The sequence below is a fragment of the Alosa alosa genome, chromosome 21, assembly GCF_017589495.1.
Source record: "Alosa alosa isolate M-15738 ecotype Scorff River chromosome 21, AALO_Geno_1.1, whole genome shotgun sequence".
Lineage (NCBI taxonomy): Eukaryota > Metazoa > Chordata > Actinopteri > Clupeiformes > Clupeidae > Alosa > Alosa alosa.
In genome coordinates this window covers 839,150-857,510 of record NC_063209.1, presented here as the reverse complement: position 1 = coordinate 857,510, position 18,361 = coordinate 839,150, and the positions used below count along the sequence as shown (strand labels likewise).

Sequence of the window (18,361 nt, the reverse complement as noted above, 5' to 3'; positions counted from 1 at the left end):
ACAGAAGGCCTCGAATGTTGTCTTGTTTGTGGAGCGCTTTGCTTCGTTTCTGTAATCTCTGCTTCATTGAAAATGAGGGCTTCCCTCAATGACCCTCCGAGAATAAATAAATGAATGAATGAATGAATGAATGAATGAATGCCCAAAATAAAGGCCTGTGGTTTGCGCAGCCTACAGTAAATAACAGACCCGCCAGAATGTGCGTGATGATGCTTTTACGAGCAAGATGTTTTGGTACCCTACGACACTGCATGTTCTTAAATAACAATGATCATCAGTAATATTCGACCATTAATTTGGGTAAATGGGCAAGCGTGACCACCTTGATTGGCTGATGATTGTAACGCGGGCATGATTCCAAACACCTCCCTTACGATGATGAGTGACAGGTGACAGGTCTCAGAATGCGTGCGCTACACAAGGACGGAAGATGATGAATAACTGGGGCCGTAGGCTATTCACAAAGGCTTTTATCTTACTACTAGGAGTAGGCTACTCCTAAATTGCACTTAAAGATTTTAGCTTGGAGTTTTCTCTTAAAAGTTATTCACAAAGCCTTTCAGACAACTCCTAAACTAGGAGTGAGTCTTCGTGGCTATGGATGACGTCATTACTCATGCACGAGCTTGACTGAAGTGACCACCTTGATTGGCTGACGATTGTAACGTGGGAATTCCAAACACCTCTCTTCCGATGATGAGTGACAGGTGACAGGTCGGAGAATGCGTGCGCTACACAAGTAGTGCGAAGGACGGAAGATGATTAACATAGCTGCCAACTCTCACGCATTGGCCGTGAGACACACGCATTTGATTAGTTTCACACACTCACACGCCACACCCACGATTTCTCACGCTGAAGTGTCAACCCGGTCGGTCAGATGTATTTTTCACGCTGAAGTGTCAACGTGGTAGGTCAAATACCTGGCAGATGAGGTTCAACTAAACTAAACCTATACATGATATCACACATCATGTGAACGAGCGGAATCTAAGCTTTCCAATGATATTAGCGCCAAGTTGCTGTGATAAATGGTTCGCGAGAAAATTATCATTGAACCGACGTGCAATTTAGGCTAATCATATTTGCATTTTGCACACAGTGCACACCCATTACTCTCGGGTGTAATATCTCACTAACCCTTCACACAACATGTGGCAAACCTAATATCACAATAAACAGCAAACCGTACCGAATACGAGGATATAAAGCATGCCTCTGTTTTTGAAATTGCAAGACATTTCTACATAGCCTCATTGGGGCTTAAATTATAATGTATTCTAATGTAAACTATTTGTCAGTAGGCTTTACACACATTTTTTGTAAATTGCTCAGTAGATTATCCCACTATCATGGTTCTTATATTGTCAGGTTCCAGCCAATCCCACTTACACAGATAAATGAATATATTTATATTGCCATGCTTTCTAGTGACATTAATGCAAAAATATAAAGAAAATCAAATAAGGAGACACAAATATTGATATAAAGCCTGACATAAGCCATATGCAAACATTCACATCATGCAGATATGGGTACATCCTGAAAAAGGAATAGCCTGTAGGCTATGGCCATTACAATGACCAATATATTATCTTAAATGAACTAGCTGAAAAACACAGGTGACCACTTCTGCATAATTTCATGGAGTGCTGAACATTTCTGAACTGTGAAATGGACCATGTGTTTTTGTGGTTGTGAACTTGCAATATCACCATAACTATTCCACCTGTGTATGCATGGTTATAATTCTGAAGTGCAAAATAGCTTAGGCTACAGCACAAATATTTCCATAAAAATAAGCAAGTCTGACCTCTGAATTTATTTTTTAAAAGTGCACCAGATTGATGCATTTAAAAGTTAAAATATACAAACATTTCTTAAATTCTTACAAAACACCCACCCACTTTTTAAAATTGTTAGTTTGGACCCCCCACTATTGCCGTCGCGCGAAATACCAGTGCTGTTTGTATGCCAAATAAATAATAACCTTTAGGTTTATGTAAAACTCCCCATTAACAGCATCACGTCACTAACCACAGCTAGACTGCACAATGGTAGGCCTTCAAAAGCATGACATTTTCGCTTTAGTTTGATATTTAATTTACTTTATCCGCTTTCATGCGTTCATTGAACGATCCTTGAGTGCTGTAATGGAAACCTTATTATGTGAGCAAGTAGCCTATATATTGAGTTATTTTTAAATTATGCATGATTTACTTTTTATTAATTTCGTAGGCTGGCTTTATTTTGTTATATAGAAGTATCTAAATAACCTGGTAAAATGTACCAGAATTCAGGAAATTGCATCTAGTCCAAAAAAAAATTTCTGGGGGAGGACCCCCATACACCCCACTGAAATGTCCCACCCACTTTCAGAATGCCTCCATCGCCCATGGTCCTAGCATTAGGCTAGATCCCTTTGATACCAATGTTAATTTAACTCTGGGACCCTGGTCCCTACACCTGAGAACCAATGTACTTTTTTTTACTGTACGGTATAATGCTGAACGAGCCAAACAAAAATTTCCGCAGCAAAATTTTGGTTGGCCCCACCAAATCTCACTCCAAGGTTTTTTGAAAAGTTGGCAGCCCTGATGATTTAATAACTGAATAAAAAGGCCTAGCCTAAATGAATAAAGAGTAAGGCAAAACAAATAGCCTAGTAGCCTAATGAAACATAGGCCTATGGATTGATGCAGTAGCCTACCTTTGCAACATTATTAAATTAATCTGTCACCATAGGCCTATGCCTAGGCTACGTTTGCAAAGAGGAGAACATTTTAATTTGATTCACAATGAAACGTTACATTTCATTTACATGTTAACAATGAGTAGTTTTAGTTGTTGTTGGTGGCGTTATTGCATCCCTTTTATGAATGCAAAATTTTCCCTCACATTGGAAGCTCCTGTTACAAGATAGGCTACGATTTCAAAACATCGCGAACATTAAAATGCCACAAAAAAAGCTGTTTATGAATAGGTCTTAGTGAGTTAGGAGTCCTCTCGACTTAAGCTGTCCCAGACTTAGGTGCTACTTTTAGGTCTAAAATGCTTCGTGAATTACTTTTGTGAAAAAAAAAAGTTAGAGGACATGCCCATTATTTTTAGGAGTTTCTCCTAAATTCGCCAGTTAGGAGCTACTTTTAGCCTTAAAATTCTTTGTGAATATGGCCCCTGAATAAAAAGGCCTAGCCTAAATGAATCAAGGCAAAACAAATAGCCTAGTAGCCTAATGAAACATAATGGATTGATGTAGTATCTTTGTAACATTATTAAATTATTCTGTTACTATGCCTCACGCTTTGTAAAAAGAGAACATTTTAATTTGATTCACAATAATGTTACATTTAATTTACATGTTGACAATGATTAGCCTAGTTTTGGTTGTTGTTGGCAACGTTATTGCATGTTAGTTATGCCTACAATGCAAAATTGCTTCCTCACGATTGGAAGCTCCTGTAGCTGCATAGGATTTCAAAACAAGGCAAAATGCCGCAGGTTTGTGAATAGGTCTGTGAGTAAGGAGTCCTCTTGACTTCTTTTATGCTGTCAGAGGAGGGAAGGTGTGATTTGTTGGGGGCAGGGCCGGATTAACTGGGCACAAATGTCTGATGGCCCCCCTTCCCTCCAGCCAACGTGAATCGGGTGGTTAGTTAATAGGCCTATCGTGAAGATTTTTTCTGCCATCTAAGGCACGAGCGCATCTGTGAGGCCAAGCCTCACCAAGTAGCTTGTTTGTTTACAACTAACATTCCATTTAATTAAACTGCTTTATAGGCTATGCCGAAATAGTTTTCAACATTTTGAATATTAGTGTCGGGTGAATTGAAATGTTCTCAAAGTAGCCTTATGGCTGAAAGCTGCTTGGGATCCCCCCGTCAAGCAATATAACCATACAAACGCGCATCCTGCACTCATTGTTTCAAAAGGAGTAATTTTGGCTTTGTCAGAACTGAAGAGCTGTGGACTGCACAGCACGGTATGCCCAATGAAAATAAATTAACGCAACACAACACAACACAACACAGACCCTGCTTCTCTCGCATCAGTCACTGACATGAACGAAACACAGAACCCGCTTCTCTCACGGCAGTCACTGACAGTAACCTAGAATAAATGCATGGGGAAAAACACTTCCCCATGACAAACACATCGTAAAACACTGAAAGTTAATATTTTGTCACTAGCAACATACATCTGTCCTTTGTCAAATGTATTATGTTCCAAGTAGCCTATGCGTAATTCTGCTTCATAAAGTTGAACAAATACATTTGCTTATTTCACAGAAAAATTTAAATAGCCAGTTACAGTGCAGAGTTGGTAAGTTATGGTAGGCCAACTTGCAGTGAACATACAAACAGGGGAAATTCTTTCTCTTGTAGCTGAGTAGCCTCAGGTGCGCATCGAGACATAAGGCCAACATGCAAGCGTAATGAATCGCTCTTTCACGACAATCACGCCGTTAAACTTAAATAGATTAACATCACTGTCAGTTCGCCTTCAAGCAAGGAAAACGATGATTTGAAGACATCTGTTTCGTTGGAAGGGCAAGGGGTAGCAACAGGGCAACACAGAGACAGGCCCGATGACAGGGCTGTTATGAGAGTATTAAAATATGGGGTATTCTACGGGAAAACCTTAAAACGGCAAGACAGCCGGGTAAAGTTAAAATACGCGGATAAACACAGAAAAAGTTGGCATGCATTGTTTCGTCCCCGTGCACAGGGATTATTTGTCATATTATTAATCACATATGATTATTTGTGAAATTGTGCAAACAGGCGCAACACATTTGAAAAGGAAGGACTGATAGCATGCAAGCTCACGGGAAAGATGGATTTAAGAACGTTATCACAGTTTGTGGATGTGGCGCGGGCGGAAGACCGCGACAATTGGCAGGGGAGGGTCATGTCTTTTTTAACAATTCTGTCGGAGGGTCATTGAACAATTTCTAGCAGGCAAGAGAGGGTCATGCAACTTGCAACTGAAGCACTCAAAATTCCTCCGGTGGCCCCTTCAATAAATAACTAACAGTCCCTAGATTGCTGCTGGGCTATATGTCTTGGTTCATGTCTGTTAACAACTCATTGCCGCCAAAAACGATAGCCTATCTCTCGCGGTTGCATCCATTACAAACAAACATGCAATGTGAACATCTGGGATTGGGGAGAGCACTAAATGCTCTACTGAATAAGCACGAAGTCAAACCTGTAAATGAAAAACACTCTTTAATAATCAAAAAAATAAAATAAACCGCTAATGAAGTAAACTTGCACCATCAAAAAACGTTTATCGCCTGTAGGCTAACTCCGTGATAACAGGACGTAACAGGAAGGCATTTGGCTGAGCAAACGGAGGTTAATATGCTCTATATTTTGTCCAAATGATGTCTGTCTATCATCGTTTGCACTCGGAGAAAACCAGAATGTTTAATTTGTCCCATGCTTTCTTCACGGCTGCACGGGATTCACTCATGAAGTTAACCAAATATTTCTTTATTAGGGCAGGGCAGGCATATTTCTGGCTATTAAATTATTTCTAAACCAGTCTGCTAAAGTCTGTAGTGAAGTCTGTGTAGGGTTTTCCAGGCTCCATTTCTTTTTACGAGACACCCTGCTCACTTGAGCCATCATACCGGTTGTTTGGGTTGTTGCAGCGTCTCACTGGAAAAATACAAATTAAAGTCGCGTGATCCCACGCGCGGACCGCGAGTAAAGCTGGCCAAGTCGAAGCACTGCCCACTGTAAGTTTATCTATGTTAGCTATGTAGCCTACCAAAAAATACATTTTACCGTGACTCGAAGAGCTGTAAACAGTGTTGTAAGGCTGCGTGTACAAATCTGCTTGGAGCTGCAAGTTACCAGTGAACGGTAGCTCGGCTGGCGGCACTGTTGCTATATTACTTTATGAAGTTTGGCACAATACATTCTCACTCAGGATAGGGATCAATAATACTTTCCACTATCCCAAAGATTTAGTATACATCTCTTGTATGATTTATTTCGATTTTATAATGTTGACAATTACATAATCATTGAAAAAAAAACATAGATAGTTCTAACATGAAATAAACGTTTTTCCTTCTTTTTTGAATCAACCTTCCACGCCTCCCCTCAAATCATTTGGCGCCCCCCAGGGGAGGCGCGCCTCACAGTTTGGGAACTTCTGCTATAATATAAATCGCATTTTAGACGCCTGGTACATATCCTGGTTGAACCCATGTTTAAGACACTTGTCAGTGTTGTATAATATTGTTTGGTATCATCTTAAAGAGTACATCCTAAGCTTAACCTTAAGCACATTGGTGAAGCCCTCTGACAAACACAGAGGTCACTGGAGCTCTTTGAACCAACAGAAACACAACATTTTCCACAATTTCCGCCTAAACTATACACTTTATGCCCTGTGGCATCAGAGAATATTACAGATACAAGACAGAAACTGAAATACTCTCTGGACTCCAAGGATTCTGGAAATGTATGCTTTACCCATACTACTTCATTGTTGGATGTGATTTTAGGGCTAAACTAAAAAGGATGACTTTGGCCAAAATTCCTCACATGGAACTTCATTGGTTTGTTAGGTAGATGTGTAATTGTGTTTCTATTGTCATGCCAAGTGTAAATGCATGAGTGTAAATGTAACATTTTGGCTACAGCTACATCAGGTAGCCTATGGAAGGTAGCTGGGTCATCCTTAGCATGGAAAAAAAAGTTGTGCACACACAAATAGAACTGTTGTTATTAAAATGTTCATTTAGGTCTATGTTTGTAACTGATCTGATTTAATTTGATGGAGAATTACACTCTTTACATCATAAATATGGTGTGCAACCATACAGAAACAACATTTTTCACATGCCAATATTATACATATTTTTAGGGCCCTATTTTCCAACCTGGCGCATGGCGGGAAACAGGTTATTATCCCTGCGCAAAGTTTATTAGTATTTTGCACGTCTCTTTTTTTGCGCAACACGCCCAGGGGTGTGGCAATTAACAACCTAAGGAGGGGATCTGGCACGTAAAAATCGCTATCGTACACTATCTAAAACGCATTACGCCACTGATCAAGAGAAACCTGGTCAGAAGTCCATGGTGAGTTGTTTATTTTATTTTTTTAAAGTATATTTTTGGGCTTTTTTATGCCTTTAATCAGATAGGACAGTGGAGAACGACAGGAAGTGACTGGGAGAGAGAGTCGGGGTGGGATCTGCAAAGGACCACGGGGCAGGAATCGAACCCGGGTCGCCGGCGTATGGTGCAGGTGCCCCAGCCAGTTGCGCCACATGAGTTGTTATTTTAAGAGCGCATTATCAACAGTGATACTACAGTATATAGGTTTTGACTCGGAGACAGATCGAGGAAGCGACTCAAGGAGCATCTTCTGTCTGGAAGCTCAGTAGCCGCTTCTAATAACAACCACAACTGTTAGACTCTGCACAGTTTTACTGTTCGAGACTTAGCCTGTGCTTGTCAACACCCTTGTAACATCTCGTATCGACTACTGCAATGCAATTCTGACAGGCATCCCAAACAAACTCATCCATCACCTCCAACTGATTCAAAACTCTGCAGCACGGATTATCGCCCGCACAAAGTCCTCCCAACATGTTACACCTCTCCTGATAGAGCTACACTAGCTCTCAACGGATCAGGTTTAAAATCATGTTGATGACATTCAAAGCCTTTCATAACCTTTGCCTTCCATATGTCAAAGAACTCCTACAGGCTTACACACCCTCCCGTTCACTACCTTCATCTACAGCTGGACTTTTGTCAGTACCAAACATCAGACTCACCATAATGGGAGCAAAGGTAGTTTCCTATGCTGCACCCAAACTGTGGAACTCACTCCCCTCACACATCCACGCTCTCAACTCCATCTCACAATACAAAACATTGCAAGTGGCGCACTGTGGCGCAACTGACTTGACGTGTTGCCTGAACACCATCCATATGGACCACAGAGCGGTAGCACAAAACCAATACGTCTTACAAGGCGAAAAGGCAGAAAGGCTAGATTCAGCGTTAGCTATCAAGGTAATCTGTCTGACCTAGAAAATATGATTAGGCAAATAAGGAAAGAAACTGACCAGGAATTGAATCGTAATGTTAAACCAATTACCTTGAAACCTACTCTTGAATTAAGTTTACCTGAAAGTGTGGAAGTGGATGAATGTGTTGTAACAGATGATGAACAATGTGCTGGATTACTAAACCAGATTGCCCTGACCTCAGAAATACTTCATGAGTATTGAATGTGAATTAAAGAATGGGAAATGAACCATAACTGCAAACAATGACCTCATAATAAATAATAAAGTGTGATGAATGAAATGTATCAATACAAGTACTTTAGTATTTTATGTCACGGGGATGGGGGCTGGGTGCATGTAGTATTGTGTATATTGTGAACTGTGTGTGATTTTGAAATATTCATTGTTGACAATGGGGATTTGGGGCATTTATTTTGATGGACTACTTCGTAGCTGATTTATTATGCCATTATGCATGGGACAGTCTCAGCTGCTTGGACTGGCAGTGTGTGTGTTTGTGTAACAGTTGCTCCTGTAAGCCCACGGAGGTACCAGCCGGTAATGGCTAATTTGGAGCTGCAGGTGTGGGCAATCACTGACTGCATCGGTGGTTGGTTGCGCTCGAAATTGGGACTGCACCGGGAGGAATAAGAGCCGTGCGGGGGGTTCGGAGAGACAGAGGGACAACGGGCTGCGAGCTGCCGATCGCCGTAATCTAACAGGGAAGTAAGAGGAGACTTTCTGTATAATGCCTTAGCCTTTGGTGTCGCTGACGTTGGTGCCCCGACTTCCAGGTGTGGGCGGCATTGTGGAGGTGAACGGACTGATCCAGACGGGGGTTCCTGAACTTCGGATTCCGTGGACGTTAACGAGACTGAGCTACAAGCCGCTGCCTACCGGCATCGTCTATACACGGTGGGAAGCTGAACTGTGGAAGGCTCGAGTGCCGCTGCCCGCCTACTTCCGTGTTGACAACAGACAACGTTGCGTGGGTGTGCGGCCTGTGACGGCGTGACGTCAGCACCCGAGCTAAAGAGGCGTTGGGTGAGACTGCGTGATGCAGGAACTGCGTTAAATGAACAGTGCAATATTTTGGCTATAGACTGTGCAGTGGTAACTCATTTTTTTTATTTTTATTTTTTTTTGTTTTTTGGCCGGCCAACGTAATTACCTCCACTCCCCTATTCCCCTGTCTGTTTATTAGTGTCCTCTGTGTGTGCCATACTATTGGGTATGGGGGAGGGCATAGTCATTGGGGGTGGAGTATGCAGTGGGGATCCATGCTGTGTTGCTGTGGGTTGCTCACCATTTATAGCCCAAGAGGGTACCTGACTTTTCACTGAATTATATTAGTGGCCCCACTGTATTTTGCGTACGTAAGATTGTGCCTCCCTATCCGGTAGTTGGTGTTACTACAGTTTTATGAACTTTATGTAATAATAAACAATTTGTATTTTTGACTTTATATTGACTCTGTGTTTTCGTGTGTGCAACTGGGATTGGCTGCATTGCCCCAGCTTTGTCTGGTGACAGCCTGACATTGTAAAGTTTAGGGAATTATGTACTTAGAGAATTGTATGTCTCAAGTGTTTAAATGAATGTATACAGATTGCATTGTAATGCCATAAGTGTTTGTAACCTGTAAGAATGTAACCGAACTCTCTTGATGACTGTGTGTACGTTGTTAAATGTAATGTGTCACATTGTTATAATTGTTGTTGAATGTAAACTGTTTGTGTAACTTCTGAAACTATCTAAACCATAATTACTGAATGTAATGTTGCATCTCCGAAATGTAACCCGGAGAAGTAATGTGTGTCATTTTAAATTGTTGGTTAAGATCAGTGACTTCTAGAATGTATTAGCTATCGTGAGGATATTCCCAGCTACCGCGAGAATATTCCCAGCTATCGTGGGAACTTCTAGAAGGTTCTAAACTGTCGTGGGAAAGTAGGATTTGCCTTAGGAATGTGTGGGGGAGGTCAAGTCTACCTAGTATAAATAGGGGTCGAACCAAATGATCGGGGCTGCTTCTTTTTTTTCCTTCCTTCAACTCGTTGGGTTTTTGCTTTATGATGTCACGTGCGGTTGTTAGAATTCGTCCTCCAAAATTCGTTGAGAAGCAAAGGGTTGGACGTCGTGCCCGGCTGAGTCGCGGACCGAAACTCCGTGGAACCTGTTGCAGATATCGGACCTGCTACTCCGACAGAGAGTGACTGCAGAAGACAATCAGCTGACCTTTTCCCCTTACTTTTTTCCTTATATTCTCTTTTTCTCCATTTATGGATTTACTATTTTCCTATTTTGTGGATTTACTCTTTTTCCATTTTCTACAACATTGTAACCTGCAAGTGGATATTACGCCGCATTTTGTAACATCACCAAAGTGCTGAAAAGTAAAGAACTCATTTAAACTTGGCATCCAATTCTTCAAGCAGTATTTGTGTCTTTTCTTGGTTTTTCTATGAATTCCAGCAGAAGGGTAAGATAACTTGACTCTTCTGTGGTTATTCATCTGCTCTGTCTAAGACTTGGGTTAGTTAGACTTTAGTACTGCAGGACGGTAATAAAATCTCCATCCTTATAAAACCTGAGCAAGAAGTAGCCTATAACCTGTGTCTCTAGATAATCTCTAGGGTCAAACATCTTTGCACGTTAGCCAACTGTCCGAGACCTAGGCGTAGCTGCTCCTTATTTTATAGCATCCCAATAAATCCTCTACGGATCAACTTCCAAGGGGGATATTTATATAAAATAGGAGTTATAAAATAGGTTATCTGCGCCGCAGAGGGAAGACGTGCAACTTCGACATTAGGTCCCTGCTACCTGCAATAACCTCATGGGAGTATCGTGGGTCCTAACTGCCTAGGCCTAGGGTTACGTCTGAGAAACGTCTGACGTTGACTAGGTTCTGGGCGTTACCTGCAGGGGGCAACACAGACTACAGCACTCATACCATATATGGGTCCAAGTGCCCACGGGGACCGGGGCAAGTCCGACCATGGTAATTTCCCGATTCCAGCCCATCTCTCCCACTCATTTCCTGGCATCATTGAACTTCCGGTGAAGGAGCTGCTGCGTGAAGCTGGAAGTGGGCTGGTGTGTATGTACATTTCAGGGGCGTTACAAAGGTACAGACCAGAGCCAAATAAGGTGTAGCCGCCAACTTGTCGACATCTATTAGCTTTGTTGTGATTCGCCTGTTTTACAGCGCCAGTTTCAAGTTGTGCCATTTCCATACGAAGGAGGTGACGACTGTTTTTTCAAGTTCCCTGTATGTTTATTTTACAAGAACTGATATTCAACTATGCCAAGGTCTATGCAAACTCTGTTTTGCATTCTATCACCAACTATGTACCAAAAATTACATTGTACAGTGACTTGAAGAGCTATAAACAGTGTTATAAGGCTGCGTGTACAAAACCGCTTGGAGCTCCAGTGGAATTTTGATTTCACAACGAGAATTCTCGGTCTAACCATTGATGTGAATTGGCGGAAATAGGGCACCCACCAGCCCAGCACCAAACTCCGAGCACAGTAAACAAAATCAGATTTTTCAGGCAGTAAAAGCTACCAAACCAGATTTTGTTAAAATCTACACACCTATGGCTACTGAAAAATGTAAGGTTAATTTATCAAATCTTATTTTGAAGTATTAAAAAACATCTTTGTTTAGAATTTTAAAATGAAAGGGGTGAAATTGGTGCCTTTACGATAGCGCATTTTTATATTGAGTGCAACCCAAACAGCATAAAGCATTGTCAGGGATCTTGTATGGATAATGTGCAAACAGCAGACCTGGTGGCCTAATCAGCGGGGCTCTCACCACCAGAGATGCTCCTTTGTGAGTTAATAGCAGTCGGGATTTGCAAGGTAAATACGCCCACAAACTAGCCTAGAATTACATTTGCTGCCAGGGCTAGTCTAGCAACTCTCCGTTGGCTTGTGAGCTCCAGAAATAGAAACTCAATCAGGCCAATGAAATTGTGTAAAAAGTCGTTAGGTGGGCTTAACATTGATTATGGCAGAGTTGAAACGGTTTGGCTTGAATTCCCTGCTACTTGAAAACAAATAAGATGGATGTTGCTGTTGGCGAACAGTGTGACACGAGTTAAGCTTTTATTAAGTTGGCAAACGTTTGAACTAGCCAACTAGCTCCACTGGTGGGAAACGATGGGACTCATAAGCTGCCGCTGTTCTATTGCTGCAGAGGGAATTTGAAAGACAACTGATTATCCCGCCCCTCGGACTGAGCACTGCGAATGGTGAGTGCCCAGACCCTTCATTTTAATGTGGGTCTGGCTAGTCAGGCTACCCACAAACGGCTTGCTGATGGCACAGGCGATGGATAGTGAACAAAGGCTTGCCGTCTCATGCCAGGTGAGACAGATGTGATGTTTTATGTCGATTTTTCACATGAATCTTGAGGTCACCGAGTACTGTCAGTCTGAAAAAAAAAACTCCGGGGGCATGATTTTAGAAATGCCCCCTGAAAATAGCACTGTAGCTGCCTGGCTACTTTAGCTGTTAGCTGCAGCAACTTGAGCTCAGTGTGACACGGTTAGCCTAGCTTAGCATAATTCACTCGAAGTGTGTCACAGCAGTTAGCCTATAGCTAAAAGGCAGCTTGTTAATTTCCCAAGAAGTTGCCATGTTCCTTTAAAAAGAGGAAAGGAAATTAGATCAAATCAATCCTTTACCTAGAATGACCTCTGGAGCACGGTAATGACGGGTAGATACCACAGACGAATGGTACTGATGATCAAATGTTGCATTCCCAAAGTCAACTACTTTCACTTCTGGGATGTTCAGGGTCAATTCACTCCATTTCTGTAAGAAGAGACGAGAGTAGATCATTACAATTTCAAAACTACACTTCTGATGAACTAGATTTTCTACTTTGTAAATATAAATATGAAAATTGATGGAGGACTCTTTTAATTCGTTTTTATCATCTTAACTTGCCAACGATTGCACCAATATTTTAGTACAACTGTGGAAAACTGCAGTCTTACATCTTTCGAATAGTACAGGACAGCATAGTCTGAATCCACAAAGAGAATGTTCTCCGGTTTCAGATCAGTATGAGTCAACTTGTTTTTGTGTAGGACTATGGAGAAGACAGATACATAAAAATACAGGTTAGGCAACAGTAAGATGTTTTCCACCCTGCACAAGACATCCATTAACGTCGATATTAGGGCTTAATCTGGTCAGCCCGTCATGACCTTTATTTATAGTGCGTCAATAAGCAACTGCAAAGTCCTACTTTTGATTCCTGATATTAGACACATATCGGTTACAGTTTACTTGAAGGTATCTACATAAGAGTGACATGACACTGTCATGAACTTGTAGATACCTTCATGTAAAGTGTTACCCAAATATCTGACAAAATGATCATATTTTTACTGATTTAAAATTGTAAAGAAAAACACTTAGGGCGGCATTAGAGGATGGTTTTATATAAAAATGGAGTTTGTTGCTTTTCTCTTTCCTGTTTGGCCCCCAAAAGCGCAAAACAACTTTTTTTCTTTTGTGGCAGATTGGTCTACACCTCCACAATCATTTCTGGGCCATTTCCCCTGTGCACGATTGGTGGAACTACCATCACACTAATTACAGGGCGGACTCTTATTTGGGTATTTAGCTTAGTGGATATCAACGGGAGGTAGTCTCTCCTGTTCTTGTTTTGCTTCTGGGGTGCCTGTCGTTAGTCGGTGGCAAGTTGACTTGTGTAGCCACTTATCCGATGAATGCGTTTAACTAAGCTTGAGTGGTTCATTTTCACTGGCAAGGCTGTTTTAGCGAGCACTGGGTGCTCGGTGGGAATCAGCTGGAGCCGTAGGCAAGCTCTCATAGCTCCCTTTATTACCTGCGGTCCCGGTGAGGGTATTCATCGCCACTTGGTGTGTGTGAAGTGGATTACAGCCAAGTGCCTCCACGCCTTGGAAAGGCTGCTGTTCTGTTGTACTGTGGATTTAGGGATGACGTTTCCATACGGTTGGGATTGAACGGCGTGCCTAGTTTTGTTTGGGACTATTTGTATTTAACCCATGGGGATGCGCAGTGGTGTACTGCCCTCTCTATCGCTCTACCCGCATGCTTACATCTGGTTGTTGTTTTTTTTTTATCTGGCGCCTATCGGCGGCTATGCCATGGTGTGTTGTTGTGTCCTTTGCTTGAAATGCATGTCTATTTAGTTTGTTGTTTTCTTTGATTTGGTGCATGCGGTTATGCACTGTTTTTCCCTATGCTTGACTGGCATGCCTTTCTATTTGTTGGTTTATTGGTGTCTTTGAGGTTTGTGTGTGTGTGTGTGTGTGTGTGTGTGTGTGTGTGTGTGTGTGTGTGTACTGTAACCTAAATTACTGTGACCAGGGCAGCTTCACTGTCAGGATCAAGCCCCCACCGCACGCAAAGCCTACAGGAACCACCGCATAGCCATACAGTTTAAGTTCACTGACAGTTTATATAAATACAAAATTTTGACAGTGCAAATACTGCAGTTGCATATATATACTGTGCATTAGTTTGAACATTTTGAACATTTGAACATTTGCAAAAACACCACCATACCATAAAATCCAATATAAATGTAAACAAGTGCACAATAACTAAATCCAACATACTTAAACACACACACACTCACATTAACCTTTTTTTAGTTCTCACAAAGTGAGAAAATAAAACACTGCCATCTTATGCAGAAAAGGGATGCATTGTTCAAACTATAAAGAGTGCAGGTTGTATAGCAATTTAAAAATCCAACATAAATACAAGTACACACACACACACACACACACACACATAGGATTAACCTTTCAGGCCATCTTCATCAGTGGAGGTATCCTTAGGAAGAGCCTGAGGGCTGAGAAATTTAAGCAAAGAACCTTGAGGGAGAAAGAAAAGATATGTTAGCATTTCCATATTTTGATATTTAGAAGGGATGCAGCTGCTTTCACAACTACCAATGCTTACTGTAAAAACATCCCAAGCTAATGTTTTACATTGACCTAGGCCTACTTGTAGCTTAACATAGCATTTAAGCATTCTGCTGTTTGAGAATTAGACAGACGCACCTGGTGCTTTAAAGACAGTAAACAGCTGGCGTGCATGAATACTACTAGACATGAAAGTTCCAGTCGGCTTTGATGCACGGAATTTATCGTGTGGTTTTCCTAACCCCCATTTGGTAAATAGATTATCACGGTCGAATTAGTTAGTATAGCAGAGAAGCTATGCCACTTTCATCAAAACCTATTACAAAGCTATAGCAATGTTATGTAATTAAATACGATAAACAGTGATTCTGGAACAGATCTGCGTCTTCCTTATCCCGTTAATAAACATATTACAGTATGTAACCATATTCCGTCCGTTCGGAAAAAAAAGTTGCGCTAAATGTTCTAGTTTGTTACAAGCAGCATGGGCCGTCAGGCAGGTAGTTAACATAAACATTTTTTGCTAGGCTAGCCTTCCTGCTGCGACATTACACCATTTGTACAAGACAAGTAGAGCTATTTTATCCAGTGTAATTTATCACTTACCACTATCTTGTTTTTTCTTCTTATCCTCTTCCTTTCTCTTCTGGCTTCCGGACGCATAACTCCACTTCATTATGACTGCCAAGGTTTTATATTTTCGCGGCAGCAGCAGAGACCACAAACCTGGCTGGCTGGCTGCTGTCAGCGACTACTGAGAGGGGCCCCCTTGAGGGGGATCCCGGTATTGCCGGTAACAGTGTCGTTGCACTTTACTGCATTGACTATCAAAGGGTCGCTCACAGTGTGTCGTTGCATTTTATTCTTAACCAGTCGTTGTCTTGGGGCCCCTGGCCAGCTCGGGGCCCCAAGCAATTGCTTGGTTTGCTTGCCTTCTAGCGACGGGCCTGTACTTTGTCGGCAGTCATGAGAAGTTTGCTTGCTAACAGAACATAAATATGCTGCCCAGAAACCTTTTTTTTGCCTACAGCATCTCCTTAACAGTAATGTTAACAAAATGACAGCATTCATATGACAAAGGAAAACGAAAACGGTCACTCAAGGCTAGAGGTGGATTTTGTCGTTCGTTCTCATGACACAGTTCAGTTCGCCAAGATGATTCGTTCTGAATTGTTCGTTCTTTCGTTCAGTCGCATTTCCGGTAGCCTACAACGTAGTTCAGCGTGAATCATGGAATGCAGGTTCTCAGCTCCTCGTTTGTGAAAACAGTCAACACAACACTATAATTGTAGCGGCAAATATAGCTGCAACTAAATGATAATGTGTAGGCTACTTTTAGCAGGAATTGTTTCAAAGCTTCGGCACAATTGCTTCGAACGTTTCAGTGTTTCATAAAGCCTCGCTTTGCCCATCCCTAGCTAAATCATGATCATGGTAGGCGCATTTAATTTGTCGTCACCAGAGCACCACCCACATACATCTCATTAACAATGCAGCTCATTTGCATGTTGTGAACTTGAAAATGAAAATGAAAATCGAGAAATGGAAAATAAATCGCAAGCAGGTGTCAGTTTTCATTTTATTTATCATTTTGGCACACATTGTGCGCATTGTCAGGAAAAGGCAAAGTCAAAGTGAAGTTTGCATTTTCATTTTCCAACTAACATTTTAATTTTCATTTTTGGCAGTAATATACCAGGATGGTAATGAAAATGAAATGACAAATAGACGTTTTCAATTTATTTTTATTTTGTCACAAATGTATCGCGGTTTATCAGGAAAATTAAAAAGCTAAATGTATATATTTCATTTTATTTTTAAATTTGGCAGGATAATTGCACTGACACTTTGAAAATTAAATGGCAAAACGAGTTTTTCATTTTAATTTCACTGTTTTCATTTTAATTTTATTAATGGCAGGAAAAACCCCCCATACAGCAGCACTAGGTCAGTGTAATTCAGCGACAAACGAAAGAACGAACAAGAACTGGAAAGGCAAACCAGTTCAGGTCGTTCATTTTAAAGACCCGTTCAAAGGAACTAGTTCGTTCGCGACCGACCCACCTCTACTCAAGGCTGTGCCACAGCAACCAGTGTACATTCCTATCTAATACTCGATGCAGCTAGCGTTGTCTGACGGTCGAGTGGGTTAATGCACGTATTTCCAGAACAGGTCTGCAACTTTCAGGCAATCCTGAGTTCGAATCCAGGCAGGAGTAATGATGTGACGTTTTTCTTTAGAAATCTTTTTATTGAATCGAAGTTGTAGCCTACTACAGACAGTCGATGAAGTGTTCTGAAGTAGGCTTAGGCTGGGTGTAGGGTACTTTGAAACTTCTGCGGGGTAACGGGAGCATTTGTTTTTAAAACATAACTTGCATCTTTCCATTCCAACCATTATTAGGCCTAGGCCTAACATTCAAACGCAAAAAGTGCTTTGATATCTTTTTCGTTGTCGTTTGAACGTCGGCAAGCAGGCATGTTGCGGTTGCAATTTAAGTGAAATTTCTACAATATCCCAGCCTATCCCACTCTGATATTTAGCGTTGTTTCGTTAAGATAAAATCTTATTAAAATTTTGGGTTTGGCAAAGGACGTTTTTTGCCTTTTTTATTCATGCCCTTTACAACTATGCTTATCTGCCCTGGCAAACTTTGTCCATTATGCATCGATCAGGAATCGAACTCTGCTTCCCCTCGTCACAGTCCAGTCTGTCAACTCCATGTGAATGAAGTGACAAATGGCTCAACTGTCTCTGACTGTTCTACTGACTTGGGTTAAACAAAATTAAAAGGCATTTTTTTTTCAGAATCTTCGCTGTGCCAGTTCCATTGATTATAGCGGAAAATAGGGTACGTCTTTTGACTTAACGCATCCGTCTCTGGTGTCCAGTCTCCAAGTGTCTTACGCACTATTGTTACACTATCAAATCTATATGTAACCATGACAAATAGGGTATACTTGGTCACTTTGGGCAGTTATTAGGCATCTATTTTCCAATTCAAGTGAATGGGGAGTCATTAGTAAGGGAGGTCATATTGACATAAAAAGTACATCAAGTGAATCTGTGTTTAAATATGAATTTCTCTAGCCTGACGACCCAGACCCACATCAAGATGTGGGGTCTGGGAACTTACCATTGGCACTGTTCAATCCGAGGGGCGGGACAAACGCTTGTCTTTCAAATTTCCTCAGCACGCAATAGATAGCGCTACAACTCATGAGTCCCATGCATTTTCCCATCATTTTCCCAGCTAGTTGGCTAGTTGATCAAACTTTTGCCAATTTAAAAAAAGCTTAACTCGAATCGCGATTCAAAGACCGCTGTTCGCCAGCAGCAGCATCCATCTTCATTATTTTCAAGTAGCAGGGAATT

The 18,361-nt window shown here is 41.4% G+C and overlaps 1 protein-coding gene across 4 annotated transcripts in view; it reads right to left on the bottom strand.

Moving 5' to 3' along the window:
* The window catches only part of clk4a (CDC-like kinase 4a), a 104,340-nt gene that overhangs the window by 47,091 nt on the left and 38,888 nt on the right, over positions 1-18,361 (bottom strand). For all 4 annotated transcript variants that reach the window (XM_048231890.1, XM_048231891.1, XM_048231892.1 and 1 more), the window contains 2 exons: positions 13,057-13,151; positions 12,742-12,871 (listed from right to left, as the gene is read on the bottom strand). In XM_048231890.1, coding sequence (XP_048087847.1) covers positions 12,742-12,871; positions 13,057-13,151 — 225 coding nt within the window. The remainder of the gene's footprint in view (positions 1-12,741; positions 12,872-13,056; positions 13,152-18,361) is intronic.